A 26,011-nucleotide genomic window follows, 5' to 3' on the forward strand; every position below is an offset into this window, starting at 1 on the left:
CACAAAATTTTGGGTTCCAAATTTTCTCCCCTTTTGTCCCCTCCTCCCACCCCAAAACACCAAGCATTCTAATTGCCCCTATCACCAATCTGCTCTCTCTTCTATCATCCCTCTCTCCCTTGTCTTCATCTTCTCTTTTGTCCTGTAGGGCTTAATAACTTTCTATACCCCTTTACCTGTATTTCTTATTTCCTAGTGGCAAGAACAGTACTCGACAGTTGTTCCTAAAACTTTGAGTTCCAACTTCTTTACCTCCCTCCCTCCCCACCCCTTGCCTTTGGAAGGCAAGCAATTCAATATAGGCCAAATCTGTGTAGTTTTGCAAATGACTTCCATAATAGTCATGTTTTATAAGACTAACTATATTTCCCTCCATCCTATCCTGCCCCCCATTACTTCTATTCTCTCTTTCGATCCTGTCCCTCCCCATGAGTGTCGACCTCAAATTGCTCCCTGCTCCCTGTGCCCTCCCTTCCATCATCCCCCCCCCTTATCCCCTTATCCCCCACTTTCCTGTATTGTAAGATAGGTTTTTATACCAAAATGGGTGTGCATTTTATTCCTTCCTTTAGTGGAATGTGATGAAAGTAAACTTCATGTTTTTCTCTCACCTCCCCTCTTTATCCCTCCACTAATAAGTCTTTTGCTTGCCTCTTTTATGAGAGATCATTTGCCCCATTCCATTTCTCCCTTTCTCCTCTCAATATATTTCTCTCTCACTGCTTGATTTCATTTTTTTAAGATATGACCCCATCCTATTCAATTCACTCTGTGCACTCTGTCTCTATGTGTGTGTGTGTGTGCATGTGTGTGTGTGTGTGTGTGTGTGTGTGTAATCCCACCCAGTACCCAAATACTGAAAAGTTTCAAGAGTTACAAATATTGTCTTTCCATGTAGGAATGTAAACAGTTCAACTTTAGTAAGTCCCTTATGACTTCTCTTTGATGTTTACCTTTTCATGCTTCTCTTCATTCTTGTGTTTGAAAGTCAAATTTTCTTTTCAGCTCTGGTCTTTTCATCAAGAATGCTTGAAAGTCCTCTATTTCATTGAAAGACCAATTTTTCCCTTGAAGTATTACACTCAGTTTTGCTGGGTAGGTGATTCTTGGTTTTAGTCATAGTTCCTTTGACTTCTGGAATATCATATTCCATGCCCTTCAATCCCTTAATGTAGAAGCTGCTAGATCTTGTGTTATCCTGATTGTATTTCCACAATACTTGAATTGTTTCTTTCTAGCTGCTTGCAATATTTTCTTCTTGACCTGGGAACTCTGGAATTTGGCCACAATGTTCCTAGGAGTTTCTCTTTTTGGATCTCTTTCAGGAAATGATTTGTGGATTCTTTCAATATTTATTTTATCCTCTGGTTCTAGAATATCAGGGCAGTTTTCCTTGATAATTTCATGAAAGAGGATGTCTAGGCTCTTTTTTTGATCATGGCTTTCAGGTAGTCCCATAATTTTTAAATTGTCTCTCCTGGATCTATTTTCTAGGTCAGTTGTTTTTCCAACGAGATATTTCACATTATCTTCCATTTTTTCATTCTTTTGGTTTTGTTTTGTGATTTCTTGGTTTCTCATAAAGTCATTGGCCTCCATCTGTTCCATTCTAATTTTGAAAGAACTATTTTCTTCAGTGAGCTTTTGAATCTCCTTTTCCATTTGGCTAATTCTGCTTTTGAAAGCATTCTTCTCCTCATTGGCTTTTTGAACCTCTTTTGCCAATTGAGTTAGCCTATTTTTCAAGGTGTTATTTTCTTCAGCATTTTTTTGGATCTCCTTTAGCAGGGTGCTGACCTGCTGTTCATGCTTTGACTGCATGTCTCTCATTTTTCTTCCCAGCTTTTCCTCCACCTCTCTAATTTGATTTTCAGAATCCTTTTTGAGCTCTTCCATGGCCTGAGTCCATTGAGTGGGCTGGGATACAGAAGCCTTGACTTCTGTGTCTTTGCCTGGTGGTAAGCATTGTTCTTCCTCATCAGAAAGGAAGGGAGGAAATGCCTGTTCTCCAAGAAAGTAACCTTCTATAGTCTTATTTCTTTTCCCTTTTCTGGGCATTTTCCCAGCCAGTGACTTGACTTCTGAATATTCTCTTCACACCCACTTCACCTCCTGCTCCTCCCAGCCAGAGCTTGGGGTCTGAGATTCAAATGCTGCTTCCCAGCCTCAGGGCTTTGGGTGGGGGCGGGGCTGCAATTCAGTGTGAGATTAAGTTCAGCTGCTTGGGTAGGGGCAGGGCAGCCACACGGGACTCAGTTCCCTCAGGGGGCTTATGCAGAGACCTTCAACAATGGATCCAAGCTCCTGCCTGTTTGGGGAGCCCTGGTCTGCTCCCGCCTCTGCTGCTGCCTCCTGAGGGGGCCTGTGTTATGGGGGCACCCCACTCCCCTCTCGACCCGCCAAAGAGACCCTCTCACCGACCCTTGTCACCTGTGGGTGGAGGGACCCATGCGGCCACTGAAGATTCCGTCCCTGAAGCCTGCTCGGATCTGCTCCTCTCAGTGCCGCGTGGCCAAGGAGGGCTGGGCTCCGCTCCCAGTCTGGTGCACAAAGGACCTTTTGCGAGAGGTTTTCAGGCTCTCTGGAACAGAAATCTCATCTGCTCCATTGTTCTGTGGCTTCTGCTGCTCCAGAATTTGTTGGTAGTTCTTTTTTACAGATATTTTATGGGCTGTGGGTTCGGAGGTAGCATATGTGTGTCTTTCTACTCTGCCATCTTGGCTCTGCCCCCCAATCTATTCTTTTTTTAAATGTGGCTAATAGTAATTCATATTTCATACAGTAAAATTCAATTCAAATGAACAAACACGTATAGAGCAGACATATTGTGCCAATAATTGGGACTAGAAATATACAATTTTTTCTTCCAGGTGTTTCTGTTCTGTTGGCGGAAACCAAATTCACACAAATAAATAAATTAAAAATATGTACAAAGAATGTACAAAGTGTTTGGTGTTACTGGAGTTTTGAAGTAGCATACATAGGGGATAGCTCTGGTATTTAGGAAATTCTTATTAATTTCCTGGTGCTCATGGTGCTTGATATAAGCTTTGAAGGAAGCTGGGGATGTTATGAGGAGGAGATGATGAAGCACTATGCTTTCTTCTCTCTTCTCTCCAATCTGTTCTATCTATAACTGCCAAATTGAAGTTCCTAGAGCACAGGTCTGACCATGTCTCTTCTCTTCTTCTCCTAATCATCTGGATGTTCCTTCTTAGTCTTTGCTAGATTATCATCCATGTCATGCATAGTAACTGATGCAGCATACCAAGATTCTGTTGTGAGCTCTCTTTTATTCTCTTTATATTCTATTTTAGTGATCTTATCAAAGTCCATAAATTCAGTCATTTTTCTATGTATATGTTTCCTAAATCTACATATGATATTCTCTCCTAAGATCCAGTCTTATATTAGCAACCGCTTAGTGAACATTATACCTGGATATTTTAATTGCATCTCCTACTCAACCTGTTTAAAGAAGAACTTATTATATTTTGGCCCAAATGCAACATTCGTAATTTTCCTAATTCTGTCAGTGTTACCATCATTTTTCTAGACACCCATGTTTGCAAACTCAGAATTGTCTGCAACCTCCAAGACAACTCTGTCCTCTATCACATTCTCTGCAAGCACATGCTTACCACCCTTGTTCAGACTCTAATTACTATTTACCTCTTCTGTTGCAATAGCTGCCAAGTGATTTTTCTGTCTCCAGTTTCTCCCCTCTCCAATCCATACCCAACACAGTGGCCAAAGTGACAGTCCTAAAACAGAATTCTGCCACTTTCTTCCCCTCCTCCTCAAGAAATTTCCATGATTCCTTCTTGCCTAGAGGATCAAATAAAGAATACTCAATATGGCATTTAAAACCATTCACAATCTGGTTCCATTCTACCTCCTTTACATTCTCTTTAGTTCACCTAAAATGGTCTACTTGCTGCTCCCTACACATCACTCTTTTTCAGTTTTTATATTTCTATTATATATGCATACCTAGGTATATGTAGACACACACACACACACACACACACACACACACACACACACACACACACACACACACACATATATATATATATATATATATATATATATATATATATATATATATATATATATATATATATATATATATACATAAAGATCAAAGGTCCCATAAAATTATATTTATTGTAGCTTTGGGTCATACAAAAAATCTGCCAACTCCTTTTTTTAAAGCCTCTGCAAGAAGCACCAATGAGCCATTATGCCACTTCACTGCAGCTTCCACATTTCTTCTTTTTTCATTATAGCAAGAATGTTAAAGTGGATATTATTCACTTTTTTTTTTAACCAAGGATCTCACATTTAGAGTACCAATAATCAAATACAGTTTTGTTGAGAATCTGAAAACTGTATTATCCTTGTCCCTCCACCCCCTGCCCTCTTACCCATCACTCTACCACCATCACCACAGAAGTAGAAGGGGGTCACAAAGAATAAAGAGCAATCTCTTTTGGTCTGTCTATCTATCTAGCTAGCTAGCTAGCTATTCTATCTAGTTTTATGAGTTTCCCAAGCTAAAAAATTAAAATTAGTCACTAAGTGACTAGTCTGTGATAAATTAAACTGGTCTTCGGAAAACAGACTTGGGCTTTTATCAGGCCTATGTCCAAAACCTTTCCAGCATGATGTAATCTACAAGAGCTTATGGTCTGTTAGTATAGCCCTGGAGATTCAAGGATCATCTCCATGCCAGGAAGAAACATCAAAGTAGAGCTTTCCAGAGGTATTTATAAAAAGACCACTATGAAAATAGCTGGTCTGTACAACATTAATTGCTGAAGATGAAGGTAGAGAGATCCTATGAAAGAATTGATAAAAAAAAATTAAAACATCAAGTACTGTAATATTTAGTGATTTAAATACAAAGTTTGGAAAAGGTGAAAATAGGGAGAAATATATGAGAAAGTACAATTTGGGGGTAGAAATGAAAGGCCAAAATCTTGCAGATTGTACTGTGACCTCATGTTTCTGTATCATGAACAATTTCTTCAAAAAAGGAATCAATTACTGAACATGGTACACAGTAAATAACACAACAAAGAATTAAAATGACTACATTTTAACCCATGGGAAAAGACTTATTGTTAACGTGGAAGTTATTCATGAGCTGGAGAAAAGTGAAATGTGGTTGAAGACATGTATCATAGGGTCCATATCAAGGAGGGATCTCTGTGAATGGGGAAGTCTTTCAAATGCTCCTGTTTGTAGAAGATACTTTGTTGATTGTATCAAGTCTAGATACACTACTTAGGGTTCTTGAGGAGATCTGTTCTCTCAAAGGCATCTGACCTATCCATTTCCAAAGAAGAGGAAAAATGAATAAACAATGTCTATTGCCGAGATTTCAACATTCATCTGAATTGACCTCTCATAGGGCTAATTCAATAGAATGTGTATCTGGGACACATAGTACAGATGGTACAGAAGGACAATGACTTAGTTCCACAACTAAAAAAAAAGAATGTGCTGTATTGATTTTAGGAAATCAGAGAGTACTTTTGCTGCCTTCAAAGTTCCATGACAGCAAAGATCCATCTTTTCCAAATCCAAACATTTTCCTGTTATTCCTGTATGGCAATGAAGCCTAGAATATTAGATGAGCATCACACAGAAAGTAACAGAGTGGCTGCAACATATAACCGCTGAGAAACTTTGAGGAACAGGAATAAAGGATGTGAACAAGGAATTGTAGGACAGAAAGAGAAGGTAGACTGGTCACATGGAAAGAGTGAAGAATGAGAGGCAGATGGCCTCTGGTGAGTGCTCCTCTGACATTCTTGTAATGTTGTAAGAGTAGGAAAAACTCCCAGCATGTTTCAGATGTGGCAACATATTTGTAGAAAACTGCTGGAAGGGCATGAACCAGACGTACAAAGAATGAATATTAATGAAATCATAGATCCATTTGAGTATTTGGGTATATGTATGTATATTACACACACACACACACACATATGATATATATATATTACATATATATCCTATGTATGTGTGTGTGTATATATATATATATATATATATATATATATATATATATATATATATATATATATATATATATATATATATATATATATATATATATATATATATATACTATGATAATAGGTAAACTCTTGGAAATTGTGAGAACAAAGGTTGATTCATTATTGTGTTTGTATGTGTAGCATCAAGAAAAGTGCCTGGGAAACAATCAGTACTTAATAAATTCTTATTGATTGGCTGAATTAATGAAGAAGGACTGCTGTTCATGACAAACTAATTTTCTCCATTATCTTGGGACTAATATAAATTTGATTGGTGTGAGTAATAACTCTTTTTCTGTCTGTATCTCAGTTTCCTTCCTGAGTCCAATGGTATATCTTGTCACGAGGACACCTGGAATCATTCATTAATTTTTTGTTTGTGCCTGAACTTTAGACTGGACTTCCTGAAGGAGGAACTATTTTTCTGTCCACCAAAGAGTTCTATGATAGAAGAATTTCTATCCTCTCCTCTCTCTGTATCCTTCACAGCATTTAAACTGAAGCTCTAAACATAGGGAGTGCTCGGTACATGTTGTTGCTAATTGATGAATAAGCTTTTGGATCACTATCTTTCCTAATTTTTGTTTTGCAGAAAAGGTTCCCTGCTTGACCTAAGCAGTTTCCACACAAGCCTCTACCTGAATCTGGGCTTCCTCATTTCTCAACACTGCTGATAGATAGACAGAGGGAGAGGCAGAAGGAGAGAACAGAGGTGCAACTATTTCCGTTAATCTTCTATGGAGGAGACAGAATTCAGATTGTAAAGGCATTACAGGCCCAACCTTCAGTTTATATTCTTCCCATTGAAAGATGTTTTTCTTTCAAGGCATTCAGATGTTTGGATCTTTAGACACTTGAGGAAGGGGTGAGGGTGACCTTGGAGAGGTGAAAGCTCACATGAAGTCTTCTTTATGGAGGGGATAATGGAGATTTAGACAATGACTGGTAACTTTTCCATCCTATTGGGACTGAGAGGAATCCTTTGGTCTTTTGGGATTTGAACACCACATTATCTTTGGCCAAGAGAATGAATTGGACTATAGTGATTATGTTTGTCTTTGTAGTCTTCTGTGGCCTCCTCTGCAAGCCACAGAGTCATCTATTTCTGTTGCATCTTACCAGTGATTTTATAATATTTATGGACAACTTCCTTACCATCCTGGGCACCACAACTGACTCTGCCCTACATAATCTCATGTATTTTTTCTTCAAGAATATGAAGAGGATGTGGGAAAATTAGGACAGTAATACATTCTTGGTGAAGTTGTGAACTAATAAGCTAACCATTCTGGAGAGCAATTTGGAACTAAGCCCAAAGGCAATGAAGCTGTACATATCCTTTGATCCAACAATACCACCACTGGGTCTGTATCCCAAAAAGAATTTTTCTAAAAGGAAAAAAGACTTACAGGTACAAAATATTTATTGTAGCTGTTTCTAAGGCTGGTAAAGAATTAGGAATTGAGAGAGTGTCCACCAATTGGGGAACAGCTGAACAAGTTGTGGTATATGAATGCAATGGAATACTATTGTTCTATAAGAAATGATGATCAAGTGGATTTCAGGAAAACTTGGAAAGACTTACATGAACTGATGCAAAGTGAAGTGAGCAGAACCAGGAGAACATTGTATGCAGTAGCAGCAGCAATGTGTGATCAACTATCCACATCCAGAGAAGAAACTGATGGAAGCTGAATGCAGATTGAAGCATACTATTTTCACTCTTTTATTTTTTTTCTTTTGGTTGGTTTCTTCTTTCATAGCATAATTAATACAGAAATGTCTTATATGTTTGTGCATATATAGACTATATAAAATTCTTTACTATGGTAGGGAGTGGGAAGGTTAAGGAGGGAAAGAGATAACTTGGAACTCAAAAATCTTTTTTTTTAAAATGAATGTTAAAATTATCTATATATGTAATTTAGAAAAAATAAAATGTTATTAAAAAAGATTTCCTGGCAACTTCAGCCTGATTGTTATGCTAGTCACCCTGTTGACTAAAGATACAACAATGTCTTTTCTTGATTGTGTAAGTCAGAGGGTTTTTCTGTGGGTCTGCTAGGTGCCCCACATGAACACATGGCACATGAGCACTATGTAGGCATGTGTGATCATTCACAGTATCTAGTCATCATGGAAAACAGAGCCTGCATCTAGCTGGATGCTGCCTCCTGATTTTCAAGCTTTGCTGTGATCACAGCAGAGACAACTTTTATTTCAGCTTCAAAATTTGTTTAGCTTTTAAATTCCAATATAACCAGACCTCAAACCATCTTTCTGACTTTATTGTGCATTACTCCCCCCTTTCTAAACTCTCTGGTCCAGTCAAATGAGCCTTCTTTCTGTTACTGACACATGGCATGGTACTCCATTCTCCATCCGTTTGCACTGGCCATCCCCAAGCTTGAAATGTACTCTCTCTTTACCTCTCCATTGCAGAGTCCCTCTTCCTTCAAACACAGCTTAACCACCACTCTCTATATGAAGCCTTTCTTGACTCTTGCAAATTGCCAGTGTCCTCCAACACAAACTACCTTGTATCTAACTTCTTTGTATTCATATGTTTATTTTCTTCATATTTATTATGCGGATGCTCATATACATACTTAGTTTTCCAATCATGATATGAACTCTTTGAACATAGAAATTATTTCATTCTTATTATGTGTATTCCCAAAACTTTGCTAGATAGCTACACATAGATGTTTAATAAATGTTGATTGATTAATGGATTGAAATCACATTTTTGACATTTCCTAGCTAGATGTAAACACTGGAAAGTCACTAATCCTTTTTGTGCATCAGTTTTCTCACTTTTAAAATGGTGATATTAATATCTGTACTACCTAAATCATAAGGTTGCTGTGAGGCTCACATGCAATAAAGTGTGCAAAGCATTGGAAAAACTTAAAATCACTATATAAATTCCAGTTGTGATTATAATCATTACCACAGAGAAATGAAGTCTGGCAATTCGCTGTGCCTCTGGTCTTTTCTGAAACCATAATCAATAGTTTGGGGATTTGACTTTCCCTCATGTGTCCTAGAGGGAAGGGAAGGTCATTTCTTCATTGAAGCCACACATGAGGGCTTGAACAATTGTTCCCTTAGTCCAGTAACCTATATGGTACTGAGATTACCAATCATTGGATGACTGCTGCAGACAGACTAGTTAATGAATAATGACAGAGTATTTGATTATGTTCTTGAACAAGAATGCATGAATCAAATAGTTTGACTTGATCTTATTTAAATTAAGGGTTTTTTTTATTTGGTAATGACTTTTTATCTGTAAAAAAAGTATCTATGAACATTATCAAGCTAAAAAAAGCCAGAAAAGAGATACAGGGTGGAAGATTACACAATATTGAAGACATCATTTTGTACCTAGATGAGTGAAAGATACACAGTGAGAAAAGGACATTTCATTTGAAACTACCCTGTACCTGTGACTGTGATTCTTCCTGTAACTATGAAATATGAATTTCACAGGTTCTTTTCAAAAGTGATACATTCATGTCAAAAAGTACTAGGTTGCATACCTAGTCACTTACTTGCCTTTCTACATACCTACCCATGTGTCCACAGAGACTACAAGGGAGGGAAAAGAGAGTAGACTGAGAGTTTAGAGCTGAAGATGTAGAGTTGTAACAGCTGAACTAAAATGTCTCCCTTGATACCACTTGTGAATCACCCTGAAGAAAGCATAAAGCACCAGATCTACCCTAATGAGGAGGAATCCTCTTTAGAGTATATTAGATGCTCTAGAGATTATCTCACACCATAGCCCATTAGATCAAGACCATCATCAAAGAATCAGGTCTTATTCAAAAGGCAAGTGTTCTGAAGAACCAAGGAGACTTGCTGGTGGGAAGGGATAATTTGAGTTACTTTTCCACTCTTCTTTCCCTCAGCTCTTCTTGTTCTATTAATGGTCCTTTCACAAGACTGAAACAAGCATTTTACTTTCTCTACAAAATCCCCGTTCTGTCAACTAACTCATCCATTGGCTGCTTCTCATGCATTTGTTCTATGTTTCTCATCTGAATTCTCTTCACTACCTTAGAAATGCATCCCAGGTGAGAAAACTGGATTTAGGAAAGAGGAAAGCAAAAGAAAGAGGGTTTACTGGAAGAGGGAGAATTTGACCATGGGATATGGATTTAGCATTTTCAGCTTTGTCTTTCATTGCAAGATTCCATGTGAACCAAGCTGTTATCCCAGTTTCCTTCTCATGGTAATTGATCCCCATATATAACTTTCATATGAACTTTAATATGGACAAATCTAAAGTCTAATATTTTAGTTCAAACAATTGGAGGTACAAGTAGATATTAGCTGAAAAATTATTAATAAAAAAGACTTTGGGTTTTACTGGACTAAAACATCAATATTATGAAACAATGTGATGTCGAAAACAAGCACAAATCCATAATAGAGCATATATTCTCACTTTGCTATTTCTTGGATAGGCTATATCTATAGTATAGCATATAAAATATACTACAAGATAGTATAGTATCTATAGTATATAGCATCCTATATATATTATAGACTATGTCTATAATATATGTATCTATATCTATATAGTGGACTATATCTATAGTATCTATAGTAGAAAATATAGTATCTATAGTACACTATATCTACAGTATTTGAGGGGACTACATTTAGGAAGGACATTGATAAGGTGAAATAAATTCAGAGGTACTTAATCATGATGGGATATCAGTTTGTACCAATGGTATATGAGGACAATTTGACAGATTTGAGAATATTCAGCCTGGAGAAGAGGTTTGTGGAAATAGAGAGAATTATAGTTTCTATCAAATGTTTCAAGGACTATCATGTGAAAGAGAGATTATGTTTATTTAAAAACTCAATTTTAGAGAGAAGAACTAGGATCAATAGACAAAAATTACAGAAAAAAACAAATTTTTGCTCAACATTGGTAATAATTTTCTACAGTATCCAAAAGTGAAATAAATGGTTTCATGAGATGGTGGGTCCTCCGTAACTGCATGAATTTAATAACTCATTGAAAATTCTGTAAAGAACATTTCTATCCAGATATAGATTGAACCAGATGTGTTATGAAGTGTCATCAAACTGTGAGAAACCATGGTTCTATGAAGTTGTTCTGTTATTTTTCCTCACATCATATCAGAGAGATAGCACAAGTTAGAGATTTATCTTCTCCTGGATTTACCTTTCTGATTTTATAGAGCCTTGATTCTGATCAAGCTACATTTAGAATGATAGTAGGAAGAAGTGGGAAAGGGAGTGGTGAGAACTATCTCATGGAGGGGGCAAATCTAAGGCAGACCCAGAAGAAAAACCCAGGATTTCTAATTTTCAGGAGCTTTTCTTGCTATGTCCTATTTTTTCTCCATCCTATTTACCTATGAAGAACAATGTGTTGGGTCATAATGTAGTGAGTCAGGATAATTAGATCTCATTAAGTTGAATTAACTGGGTATACTTTCAAATCTGAACAGCAGAATGTTTGCCAAGAAAGGCAATTTGTTGCTTTCTTTTTTAAAACTTATGCCACCAATTTATTTTTGTTATTGATAGCTTTTGTTTTGTTTATCACCGTCATTTCCCATTGCATTCTACCATTCCCTTCCTCTGCCCAGAGAACGAGCTCTTAAAATGAGGAATAAAAAAGAAGTAATAGTGCAACAAAACTAATCAACATAAATCAGAAAGTCTGAAATTATATTCAGTGTTCCACATCTACAGTCCCCAACATCTGAAAACTAGCAGAGAGACTTCTGCCTTCTCATATCTCTCCTTGAACCCCACTTAGTGAATGAGGAATAACAATTAATCTGAAGGAGATAAGGAGGTAGAGATGCTTGTAGTTATTCTGAGGAGATTTTTCCAGGAAGTCTCAAGAGTTTGAATCTTGATGGCAATGATTTCTTTAATTTTATGTCAAAATATAATCTCTTCCCTTTTCCTTGACATAAATGACCCATCTATATTATTCACAAGCTTATTAGTTTTGTTCTTTGTCTCACAAATAAAAGGAGAAAAGTGAGAGGGAGAGAAGATGAACAGACAAAAGAGATAAAGGGACAAAGACAGATAAAGGCAAAGATAGGGAGAAACGCGGAGATGGGGATAAACAGACAGATATACAAAAAGATGTATTTACTGAGACAACAAAATAAGAGTTCAGCAAGAAAGGAAAGAGGAAATTCCAGAAAGTGTATATTTGTATGAAAAAGATACTGTCTTTATTGAAATTTATTGTGTAATAGTGAACATCAGAGAAAAATGAGGGCATCTTGAGTGTGCAAGCTCTTCCTGTGTAGTTAGAAGGGAAGGGCTAAGGAAGAGAATAGGTTCAAATAGCATTCCACACTGGCCATGAGGTAATTGCATCTTGAACTAGGAGTAGGGTAGGTTGGTTGTTGTCCTTTGTTTTTGAAGAGGACCAAAATGACACCTCTATGCTAGAGTCAAGTTTCAGTGTGTCTGACTGTGGCTGCCAGACCAATATGATCTTGGAATGCTCTACCACATATTGGGTACAAATAGTCAGTGTGAACATTTGGGGTGGATTCTCCAAATTTGTGCATCCTGTGTTTCCTTTGAGCTGTTTCAATTCTGCTTTGCTCATAGAGCACAGCACCTTCTCTGATGTGGGCACGCCATGCTGAGCGGTCCTATGCCAATGTCTCCCATGTCACACAATCAATTCCAAAGGTCTTAAGAGAGACCTTGAGAGTGTCCTTATAGTGCTTCTTCTGACCACCATGTGAATACTTGCCCTGTGTGAGTTCTCCATAAAATAATCGTTTTGGCAAACATTTGGCAAGCCTACATTTTGTGTTCAAACAATGTGACCAGCCCATCGGAGATGAGCTCTCTGAAGCAGAGTTTGAATGCTTGGCAGTTCAGCTGGAGCAAGGACTTCAGTATCTGGTACCTTATCTTGTCAGGTGATCTTGTGAGACCAGAATCTTCCTAAGACAGTTCAAATGGAAGTAATTCCGTTTCCTGGCATGGCACTGGCAAACTGTCCAGGTTTCACAGGCATACTATAATGAAGTCAGCACAATGGCTCTGTAGACCTTCAGTGTAGCAGTCTTCTCTCCTACACCTTCTTTTGGAGCCTCCTAAACACTGATCTGTCTCTGGCAAAGCATGTGTCAACCTCATTAACAATGTGTACATCCTTGAAACGTACACTGCCGAGGTAAGTGAACTTATCCACAGCATTCAGAACTTCTCCATTTGCTCTAACCAAAGGTTCCACCTATGTGTGGTGTGGTGGTGGCTCATGGAGCACCTGTGTTGTCTTAGCATTAATGGTTAAGCCAAAATTACAAGCAGCAGAAAAATGATCCATATTTTGTTGCATCTCAGCTTCAGAGACTGCATTGAGTGCACAATCATCTGCAAACAGAAAATCATGCACTGACACTCCTTCCACTTTGGTCTTGGTTTGTAGCCTTTTCAAGTTGAACAATTTACCATGAGTGTGGTAGCTGATCTTGATGCCATATTCATCCTCAATGAAAGCATTTGAAAACATGCCTGAAAACATCATGCTAAAAACATGGGAGCAGGCACACAGCTTTGTTTCACTACATTGGTGACTGGGAAAGCATGAGAGCATTGCCCATTATCTAAGACCCTGGGCATGCTGTCATGAAATTGATACACAATGCTGATGAACTTCTCCAAGCAACCAAATTTTTACATAATTTTCCATTAGCCCTCACAACTGACAGTATCAAAGGTCTTGGTCAGATGCACAAATGTTGTATACAGACCTCTGCTCCGCTCCTGGCAGTGACTAAAGAATTAACCCCAAAGTCACAGGGATTTGGGTTCAAATTCTTCCTCTGATTAGGGTAGGTGGGAAGCAGAGAAGGCTGAGAGTAACCAGGCATCTGTATATAAATTCAATTTGTGAGCTTCTTCTTTGGAACTCTAGGCAATCTATTTATATCTGTATATATCTGCATTCAGTGTTTAGCACAGTGCTTGGCATATCGCAGACACTTAATAAATGCTTATTGATTGATTGGTTTAATTTGCATAGCATTCAAAGGGTTTTGGAGAATTTGCATAGCATCTCAGGAATTACAAAGAGCAATGGATGAGAATGCATAATTAAGTTAAAGTCTTTTGAAGGTATATTTATAATTGAGTCCTGTTAGTACGCTAGCATTACTGTTTTATTTGACTTGAATTTATCAACTAACTTGATGGGAGAGGTGCCGAAGGACTGCTGAAGGTTAAATGTCCTTATTTTCAAAAAAGGAAAGATAGTAAGAAATGATACAAGTCAGTGACAATTGGCAATTTCCTAATAAGATTCTAGAACATTTTATTAATTCCAGGTGTGCAGATTCACAAGCTAATAGGTTTTACTAGTGCTAAATAGCAGGAGAAAAAAATACAGACTTATGTGTATTTGTATAAAGGTAAACGAACTGTAGGTAAAAATGCTGATTAGATTTTAAAGTGTTTAAGAATCTCTCTAATAAAACATATGCTCATGGCACACTTTTAAGTTTAGTCTATATTTTTTAAAGTGTCCCCATCACTTCTTAAGTCTAGACAATCAACAAAATTATAAATTAAGCCTTGATTTGCAGCATTTGTTGATTTCTGAGATGTAACTGGTCACACTGGAAATATAATAATTGACTCATGATTTGGCAAGACTTGACTCTAAAATATAATGTGTATATGTACATAATTAATAGTTTAAATACACACAAGGATATTATGTATACATGTACATATATATGATATACATATACAAATAGCTATATGATATATACATGAGGCTGATCACATATGTGTACTATGTATGTATTATTAATAATATGGTTCATGAGAAAAAGCTTGTTGTGATCACTTAGAACTAAGATTGTTTTTGAGAGTAGATGGTATCAATTAAACTTGAATCACTTTTTGGAAATAGTAGCCAGTCTAGTAGATCAGAAGAATGCTGTAGATTAAATCTACTCAAATTCAGGAAAACATTTGTGATAAATGATATACAGGTTAAATGATTAGACAGTTAAATCTGGAGCTGTTTAAACAGCTGAACACAAAACATAAATAATGAATTGATATCAGTTTGGAGGGACAACTCAAGTAGAATGGCCAGGGATCTCTCCTTGAGCTTTGCTAGAGGTGTCAAACCCTAGCAGCACATCTAGTCCACAATGCTACTTAGTGCAGCCAGGACCAGATTAAAATGTAATTGGGAAATACTTAAGAAAATAAATGAAATATGATAGGACACATATATTATTAATATGTAGTTTCCTAAGTAAGTAATAGCCACAGGGAATCTTATATTTAGTGTCCCTACTCCATTTCTATTTGAGTTTCACACCGTTTGTCTATGCTTTTCTACATTTTTATCAGTGACTTGAAAGATGACATAGGTTTGATTTCATTCCGATCAAATTTGCAGATGACAGAGCAGAAGAAAGCTAACACACAAATGATAGAAACAGGAAACGAATATTTTGATAAGCCAGCATTATGGGTTAAAACTAATGAGAATAAATTTAATAGGAAGAACTGCAAAATTCTATATTTGGATTTTAAAAAATCAACTTCATAAGCCGAGTATGGAGAGGGAATGACAATACAAGTTATGTGGGAAAAAGGTCTAGAGGTCTTACTGATTTTAAGTTCAAAATTGGCAGAACCATCCTGCAGCCTTAGTAGCTAATACTATTCTAAGTGACATTAAGAAAAATATCTGGAGCCAAGATGGCGGAGTAGAAACACACAAATACACTAGCTCCGAACCCACAGCACATGAACTATCTGTAGTAAGGAGCTACCAATAAATTCGGGAGCAGGAGAAGCCACATAACAGCGGAGCGGATAAGATTTCTATTCCAGAGGGACCTGCAAACCTCTCGCAAAAGGTCCGTCACTCTGCAGACACGGAGCCCAGCCCAGCCCTGCCCCGGCCCCGGCACCGAGAGGAGTAGATCCGAGCGGACTTCAGGGATGGGATCTCCAGTGGCCGCGTGGGTCCCTCCACCCACAGGTGACGGGGGTCGGTGAGAAGGTCTCTTTGGTGGGTCAAGAGGGGAGTGGGGTGCCCCCATACTCAGGCCCCCTCAGGAGGCAACAGCGGAGGAGGGAGCAGACTGGGGCTCCCCAAGCAGGCAGGAGCCTGGATCCATTCTTGAAGGTCTCTGCATAAACCCCCTGAGGGAACTGAGCCCCTGAGGTAGCCGTGCCCCAACCTGAGCACCTAAACACAATCTCACACTCAATAGCAGCCCTGCCCCCACCCAAAGCCCTGAGGCTGGGAAGCAGCATTTGAGTCTCAGACCCCAAGTGCTGGCTGGGAGGATCCGGAGGCGAGGTGGGTGTGAGGAGAATATTCAGAGCTCAAGTCACTGGCTAGGAAAATGCCCAGAAAAGGGAAAAAAACCAAGACTATAGAGGGTTACTTTCTTGGTGAGCAGGTTTCTCCTCCCCTCCCTTCTGATGAGGAAGAACGGTGCTCACCATCAGGGGAAGACACGGAAGTCAGTGCTTCTACATCCCAGCCCACTCAATGGGATCAGTTCTGGGAAAAGGTCATAAAGAGCTCAAAAAATTTTCAAAATTATGTTAGAGAGGTGGAGGAAAAACTGGGAAGAGCAATACAAGACTTGCAAGGAAAGTATGAACAAAAGATCAGCACCCTGCTAAAGGAGACCCAAAAAAATGCTGAAGAAAATAACACCCTGAAAAATAGGCTAACTCAATTGGCAAAGGAGGTTCAAGAAGCCAATGAGGAGAAGAATGCTTTCAAAAGCAGAATTAGCCAAATGGAAAAGGAGATTCAAAAGCTCACTGAAGAAAATAGTTCTTTCAAAATTAGAATGGAACAGATGGAGGCTAATGACTTTATGAGAAACCAAGAAATCACAAAACAAAACCAAAAGAATGAAAAAATGGAAGATAATGTGAAATATCTCGTTGGAAAAACAACTGACCTAGAAAATAGATCCAGGAGAGACAATTTAAAAATTATGGGACTACCTGAAAGCCATGATCAAAAGAAGAGCCTAGACATCATCTTTCGTGAAATTATCAAGGAAAATTGCCCTGATATTCTAGAACCAGAGGGTAAAATAAATATTGAAAGAATCCACCGATCACCTCCTGAAAAAGATCCAAACAGAGAAACTCCTAGGAATATTGTGGCCAAATTCCAGAGTTCCCAGGTCAAGGAGAAAATATTGCAAGCAGCTAGAAAGAAACAAGTCAAGTATTGTGGAAATACAATCAGGATAACACAAGATCTAGCAGCTTCTACATTAAGGGATCGAAGGGCATGGAATAGGATATTCCAGAAGAAAAATATCTATTTTCAAAATGAGGGTGTTGGTATTCCAACCTTATGTTTACCTATTCAGGTCAGAGCATTGTGCTCAGATATGGTGCCACATTTTAGGAAGACAACCATTGTAGATAGAATGACCAGGGTGGTAAGAGAATTTGTAAACCATGCCTTATGTGTATCACTAAGAAGTGACAGTAGCCCTTATTTTGCTTCTAAATCCCTTTTCTGGGAATCTGGAAGGCCTTTCTTCTTTGGCCAGAAAATTTCTGTTTCAACATCAGCTTGTGTAGTTACCTTTTCTGATTGATTCCTGTCTATAGTATTGTACTCCCAAAAGTCAAGCAAGTGTTTATGTTTATGTTTATCTGGTTCTTTCAGATTTGGTTAAGAGAGAGATTTCACTTGGAAACTCACCACAGAGGCAAGGTATTTAATAGCTAAAGGATAAGGAAAGATACATAGCAGGAAAGGATACATAGCTACATCAACCAAATAGCTATCCTTAGGTTCCAGGATGCTCAGCTTTGGGTATGCCACAGATTTGTCCAACTAAAGAGTAGCCAAGGTCCCACTATGGGTAGTATCTATGAATTACATGCACCCAGCCCTTTCTTTCTTTTTTCAGTTATTTGAAACCTGAAAGCTCAAACAAGAGCATTTTCATGTATTCATCAGAACACATGAGGATTTAATAAGAATCCATCAATCACCATTTTACATTGCTTTATTTCTTTAGAAGTTCACATTGAAGTTCTCATACACGTATATGGATGTATATGTATATATACACATGGATGCACATATGCATGTGTATATGATGCATTTATACGTATATACATGAATACTTGTCCTTGGCTGGGTCTGGTCACTCTGGGAAGCTATTTTGAGCAGCTGGCTCTGGCATAATTGTTGATAAGTCTAACTAATCTTTTTGGAGTTCTGAGTGGGAGAAGTTACTTTTTTGTGGTTACTTGTTGGATTTCTTGATCATTATTTAATTTATTTATTTATATTAGCTGTGAAATTTCAGGTTTTTCTGAAGTAGGTTGGTGTAAGCTGGGCTGCCCAAGTGTAGTTCAGGTAGGTATCTTGGCAGGAAACTCCCCCATGTTGTTTTCTTTCAAGATTTGTGTCCAGTACTTAAAATTATTTCCTTGTCATTAGGAGAGGTATGCTTCTTCCCCTCTTTTTTCTAGACTGTCAGGTAGGAATATTCATGAATCATTAGGTTTTACTAATGCTAAATAGGATTATCGTTACATGCACATAATGGAAATGTAATTGAGTATGAAAGCCCCTGCACACAAGTTATCTAATTGAATAAATGCAAGTGCATACACACAGTCACATATCTGGATAGGGATAAACCTTGTGATTTCTAAGGAAAAAAATTCTTTGTCAATGAAAGTTGGTACCTTCTCTGCAACCTTCTCTCTTCTCTATAGTTTTGTGGATTTGTTTAGAGCATTGAGAGGTTAAGAGTCACTGAATCAGTGTGTATCAAAAGCATGACTTTAATCCAGGTCTTTGAAAGTAGGTCTTCCTGGTTTAAAAGCTAGCTTTCCAGCAATTGTATAATGCTGCCTTGCCATATATACATAAAAAAGCACATGCACACATATGCATCCATACATGTGTATAAATATGTGCACACATGTATGTTTAAAATATTTAGTGCTGTATTTATTTATACATACATGCACATGTGTATATATACTGTGTACACAGATATGTGCATATATGTATATATATTATTTCCACATATATGTAAACATGTTGCAGATTTTTATATATCATCCATTTTTTATATGTAGAGAAAATACATTAGAAGCTCATTATTTAATAGAATGTGAATATACAGAAAATTACAGGGAAGTGAGATTTTGCTACTAACTAGGAGGCAGAAAAAAGAACAAAAATGCAATCTGTCATTCAATCAATCAACACAAATATTTATTAAATGTCTACTATGTGCTAGGCACTGTGCTAGGTGCAGGGTAGACAATTACAAAGAATAATACAATCTTTGCTTGAAAAGAGTTTATATTATAATAGTGAAGATAAGTGTGTGTATGCACACACAAATATATATATTATATATATATATGTATACGCAGAATAAATATGTGAGGGAAGAAATAAAATATATGCAAAACAGTTAAATACAATGTAGTTTAGGAATGAGGGTACAAATTAGAGGAATCAGGAAAGACTTTATGTAGATGATGTTGCTTAGACTACATCTTACAGGAACAGTCTCTGTGAAATGGATGAATGGAGGAAATGTGCTCCAGTTATGCGGGATGGCCAGTGAAAAGTCAGGGAGGTGAGAGATGGAATAGTGCATTTAACAAACGGAGATAAGATCTGTCTGGGCAGACTGCAGAGTGCAGAAGTGGGAGTAAAATGCAAGGGTGATACAAAAAGAGTATGCAAAATATACTATACGTAAGGTAGAAAAAATGGTGATACAAAAAGATTGTGGCTAGATTGTGTAATGCTTTAGAAGCTAAATAAGAATTTATATTTAATTCTGCAGTAATTACCTGTAGGAAGGTACTGGCATTGATTAAGTAGAGGAGTCACACAGTCAAATCTATGTTTAAGGAAAGTCTTTTTTTTTTTTTGCAAGTATGTAGGATAGAATGGAATGAGATGACACTTGAGGTAGGGAAACTAGTTAGGAAGCTTTTGAAATAATCTAGGTGAGAAGAGATGAGGTTGTACTAGAGAGAAAGGATTGGTATCAAGAGATATTGTGTCAGGCAAGATATTGATGTCAATAGGGATATTGATAGATATTGATATGACAAAAGATATTGAAAGGGCAAGAATTAGCAATTGATTCAACCTACTGGGTGATGGAGGGTAAAGATTCAAGTTTAATGTCTAGTTAAGAACTTGGGGGAAGTTGGGCAGAGCCAAGATGGCAGAGTAGAAAGACGCACATACACATAGCTCCGAACCCACAACCCATAGAACATCTGTAAATAGCAACTCACTGCGAATTCTGCAGCACCAGAGGCCACAGAACATTGGAGCGAAGGAGATTTCTGTTCCAGAGGGACCTGCAAACCTCTCACAAAAGGTCCTTTGCGTCGCGGACTGAGCGCCGCGGACTGGGAGCCAAGCACAGCCCTGCAGTGGCCGTTGCACTGAGAGGAACAGATCCGAGCGGGCTTCAGGGATGGGATCTCCAGCGGCCACATGGGTCCCTCCACCCACAGGTGATGGGGGTCGGTGAGAGGGTCTCTTTAGCAGGTCGAGAGGGGAGTGGGGAGCCCCCATGACTCAGGCCCCCTAGGGAGGCACCAGTGGAGGTGGGAGCAGACCAGAGCTCCCAGAACAGGCAGGAGCCTGGATCCATTGTTGAAGGTCTCTGCATAAACCCCCTGAGGGAACTGAGCCCTTGAGGTGGCCCTGCCCCCACCTGAGCACCTGAACTTAATCTCACACTGAATAGCAGTGCTGCCCCCGCCAAAAGCCCTGAGTCTGGGAAACAGCATTTGAATCTCCGACCCCAAGCGCTGGCTGGGAGGATCAGGAGGCAAGGTGGGTGTGAGGAGAATATTCAGAAGTCAAGTCACGGGCTGGGAAAATGCCCAGAAAAGGGAAAAGAAATAAGACTATAGAAGGTTACTTTCTTGGTGAACAGGCATTTCCTCTCTTCCTTTCTGATGAGGAAGAACAATGCTTACCATCAGGCAAAGACACAGAAGTCAAGGCTTCTATATCCCAGAGCACTCAATGGGCTCAGGCCATGGAAGAGCTCAAAAAGAATTTTGAAAATCAAGTTAGACAGGTGGAGGAAAAGCTGGGAAGAGAAATGAGAGACATGCAGTCAAAGCATGAACAGCAGGTCAGCACCCTGCTAAAGGAGATCCAAAAAAATGCTGAAGAAAATAACACCTTGAAAAATAGGCTAACTCAATTGGCAAAAGAGGTTCAAAAAGCCAATGAGGAGAAGAATGCTCTAAAAAGCAGAATTAGCCAAATGGAAAAGGAGATTCAAAAGCTCACTGAAGAAAATAGTTCTTTCAAAATTAGAATGGAACAGATGGAGGCTAATGACTTTATGAGAAACCAAGAAATCACAAAACAAAACCAAAAGAATGAAAAAATGGAAGACAATGTGAAATATCTCATTGGAAAAACAACTGACCTAGAAAATAGATCCAGGAGAGACAATTTAAAAATTATGGGACTACCTGAAAGCCATGATCAAAAAAAGAGCCTAGACATCCTCTTTCATGAAATTATCAAGGAAAACTGCCCTGAGATTCTAGAACCAGAGGGCAAAATAAATATTCAAGGAATCCACAGAACACCGCCTGAAAGAGATCCAAAAAGAGAAACTCCTAGGAACATTGTGGCCAAATTCCAGAGTTCCCAGGTCAAGGAGAAAATATTGCAAGCAGCTAGAAAGAAACAATTCAAGTATTGTGGAAATACAATCAGGATAACACAAGATCTAGCAGCTTCTACATTAAGGGATTGAAGGGCATGGAATAGGATATTCCAGAAGTCAAAGGAACTAGGACTAAAACCAAGAATCACCTACCCAGCAAAACTGAGTATAATACTTCAGGGGAAAAATTGGTCTTTCAATGAAATAGAGGACTTTCAAGCATTCTTGATGAAAAGACCAGAGCTGAAAAGAAAATTTGACTTTCAAACACAAGAATGAAGAGAAGCATGAAAAGGTGAACAGCAAAGAGAAGTCATAAAGGACTTACTAAAGTTGAACTGTTTACATTCCTACATGGAAAGACAATATTTGTAACTCTTGAAACTTTTCAGTAGCTGGGTACTGGCTGGGATCACACACACACACATGCACATGCACATGCACACACACATAGAGAGAGAGTGCACAGAGTGAATTGAAGAGGATGGGATCATATCTTAAAAAAATGAAATCAAGCAGTGAGAGAGAAATATATTGGGAGGAGAAAGGGAGAAATGGAATGGGGCAAATTATCTCTCATAAAAGAGGCAAGCAAAAGACTTATTAGTGGAGGGATAAAGAGAGGAGGTGAGAGAAAAACATGAAGCTTACTCTCATCACATTCCACTAAAGGAAGGAATAAAATGCACACTCATTTTGGTATGAAAACCTATGTTACAATACAGGAAAGTGGGGGAGAAGGGGATAAGCAGGGTGGGGGGATGATGGAAGGGAGGGCAATGGGAGGAGGGAGCAATTTGAGGTTGACACTCATGGGGAGGGATAGGATCAAAAGAGAATAGAAGTAATGGGGGACAGGATAGGATGGAGGGAAATATAGTTAGTCCTATACAACACAATTATTATGGAAGTCATTTGCAAAACTACACAGATTTGGCCTATATTGAATTGCTTGCCCTCCAAAGGGAAGGGGTTGGGAGGGAGGGAGGTAAAGAAGTTGGAACTCAAAGTTTTAGGAACAACTGTCAAGTACTGTTCTTGCCACTAGGAAATAAGAAATACAGGTAAAGGGGTATAGAAAGTTATCTGGCCCTACAGGACAAAAGAGAAGAAGGAGACAAGGGCAGAGAGGGATGATAGAAGAGAGAGCAGATTGGTCATAGGGGCAATTAGAATGCTTGGTGTTTGGGGGGGAGGGGACAAAAGGGGAGAAAATTTGGAACCCAAAATTTTGTTAAAATGAATGTTAAAAGTTAAATAAATAAATTTTAAAAAAAAGAACTTGGGGGAATGAAAGGATGATAGCGTATTTTATAGGAACAGGAAATTTTGGAAAGGAAGGTTTAGGGGGAAAGATAATGAACGAGTTTAGTTTTGAGCATATTAAGTTTAAGGACTTTAAGACACCCATTTTAGAATGTCCAATAGACATTTGGCAATATGAACCTGAAGCTCAGGAAAAAGACTGGGATTATGCATATATATGGGAATCATCTTCATAGATGGTAATTAGTCATTGGTGATGATGAGATTACCAAGGTGTAATTACCAAATATAGAGGCAAAAAAAGGGTAAGTGGCTTGGATAGTTAGATTGAGGATGATTTCTATTAAATATTAAGGATGCATTTTCTAACACTTAGATGCCCATGAATAGAATGACTTGCTGGTGTGATAGTATATTGCTTTTCATTGGATGTGTTCAATGATCACTTATCAGTACAGCTTTTAATGGTTGAGTAGGAGATGGAACTTTGAAGATCCCTTTTAACACTAGAATTCTATGACTCTATAGGTTATTCTTGTACCCAATATCTCGCTATTCTTCTAAAGAACCAAAAAACAAGATGGACACTAACAAAACGTGGGTGACAGAATTCTTCCTTCTGGGACTTTCTGATGATCTTCAAACCCAACTCCTACTCTTCATATTTTTTCTGATAGTCTACTTGGTTACTGTGCTTGGAAACCTGCTCCTTATCTCCCTGGTTCTGATTGACTCACAGCTCCATACATCCATGTACTTTTTCCTTTGCAACTTGTCTTTGGCTGATCTGTGCTTCTCTACCTGTATTGTTCCCCAAGCTCTTGCTCACATGTTGTCCATGAGGAGGATCATTTCCTTTCTAGGCTGTGCAGCTCAGCTTCTTTTCTCCCTCTTTTTAGGATGTACAGAGTGTGCACTGTTAGCTGTGATGTCTTATGATCAGTACTTGGCAATCTGTGATCCCATGCACTATCCTCTCATCATGACATGGAGACTGTGTAGCCACTTGGCCTTGGGTTGCTGGGCCAGTGGTATTCTAGTGACATCAGTTGACACTACATTCACATTACAACTTCCCTATCAAGGAGATAATAGAATTGTTCATTTCTTTTGTGAGTCCCCAGCCCTCTTGGCTTTGGCATCTGCAGATACCCATAGCTCACAGATGGTCATTTTCCTCATGGGTGTGGTGATTCTTCTTGCACCTGTGTCTCTGATCTTGGCATCCTATGGTTCCATTATAGTGACTGTTCTTAGGATGAAGACAACCTCTGGGAGACTCAAGGCATTCTCCACCTGTGGTTCCCACATCCTTGTGGTCATTATTTTTTATGGGTCAGCAATCATGAACTATATGACACCTAAATCCTCCGAAGAGCAGGGAAAACTGGTATCTGTGTTCTATACTGTGATAAATCCCATGCTTAATCCCCTCATCTACAGCCTGAGGAACAAGGATGTGAAGAGGGTACTCAAGAATGTGGCCAAAAGAAGAAAACTCTTCAGATCTTGACGATCTCACTGTCATTAAATATAGCATGGTCTCTTCACTCCAGGGGTTACTATAGCTCTTCCTGATTCATGAAAAAATGGCTTTTCAATTACGACTAGCATATGTGAATACATGTTTATATTGTTCTGTAGTGATACTTATAATGTTAATGCATTGTACACTTGTAATATGTCTCAGGTATAGGGAGAGTTGTAACATAATGTGTCTATCATCCTAACGAACCTGATGAGAACTTTGTTAATGTGCAGTGATATTAACACTACTGTTGCTCTTTCCTCCTGGGGTCAGGAGAAGGATGAATTTCTGGAGCTTCTTCTCACCCTTACACCTATGGCTTGTATTTCTCTCTACCCCACTGAGACTGAGAGGAATCCTTTCCCTTCACTAATGTTGGTACAATGCTGGCTAAGATTTGGTGGGTATTGGACTGCAGTGAATGAACTTGTCTTGGTGAGCTTCTCTGGCCTGCATAGTGTGTGAGCAATGCATTCTTTTATTGCTACTGTCTCTATTTGTTTTGTACTTGTTATGGGCAATGTTCTCAGCATCCTGATGATACCTCTGACTCCATCTGTACAACCCCATGTACTTTTGCCTCAACACCCTGTCCTGCTTAGAGATCAATTTCATCTTGGTCATTTTGTTCATGATTCTGGGAACCATGTTAACCAAGGGAATACTCATCTCTTTTCATGATTCTTCAACTTAGATATATTGTTCTTCCTTTGGGTGGCTGCTGTGGATCATCTCCTGCCTACCAAAGCATATGACCATACATAGACATACATAACCTTTTGCATTACCTATAATCATGAGTCACAGAGCCTGGGACTGGGTGGCTGCTACCACCTGATTCTCGGGATTTCCTGTGACCACTATATTGACCACATTGATTTCTAGCTTCTAATTTTGTGTTCCAAACAAGGTGAACCCAATTCTGTGACAGCCTCCTTGTCATTGCATTGGTCTGTATGAACACAATGTGTTTGAGTTGGAGGCACCAAAAGCCACAGTTAATTCACATGCTTCTTCTTCATGATAATATCAGGGTTCTATGTGTGCATCCCCCCAACTTATTAAAGATGCCCATTGCCAATGGGGAAGCACAAGGTCTTGTTTCCCTGCTTCTTTCTTCTTGTTGTCCTTCCCCTCTTTTTGCTGTGGTGTCACCCTCAAGTACATTTGACTCTGTTCTAACACCTCATCTTAGAACTAAAAGCTACTTTTACTGTTATACACAGCACTGACTGCCATGTTAAATCAAATTATCTACAGCCTGGTGAATAGAAAGGTGAAGGGTACATACCACTAGACTTTCAGAAAGGCCTGGGTCTCAGATATTATCATTAATTTGGTTAAAATGGATAGTTAGTTTGGAAGGAGTCAAGGCCAGAAGGAAAAAGGCTGCATAG

At 38.6% G+C, this 26,011-nt stretch overlaps 1 protein-coding gene across 1 annotated transcript; it reads left to right on the top strand.

The window, feature by feature from the left end:
* Positions 1-23,666: 23,666 nt before the first annotated feature.
* Positions 23,667-24,599, top strand: LOC140518350 (olfactory receptor 2D2-like). The gene has a single exon (XM_072630449.1). It carries the CDS (start codon positions 23,667-23,669, stop codon positions 24,597-24,599), a length of 933 nt encoding a protein of 310 aa, XP_072486550.1.
* The last annotated feature ends 1,412 nt before the right edge of the window (positions 24,600-26,011 follow it).

Source organism: Notamacropus eugenii, chromosome 1 (assembly GCF_028372415.1).
Source record: "Notamacropus eugenii isolate mMacEug1 chromosome 1, mMacEug1.pri_v2, whole genome shotgun sequence".
Classification (NCBI taxonomy): domain Eukaryota; kingdom Metazoa; phylum Chordata; class Mammalia; order Diprotodontia; family Macropodidae; genus Notamacropus; species Notamacropus eugenii.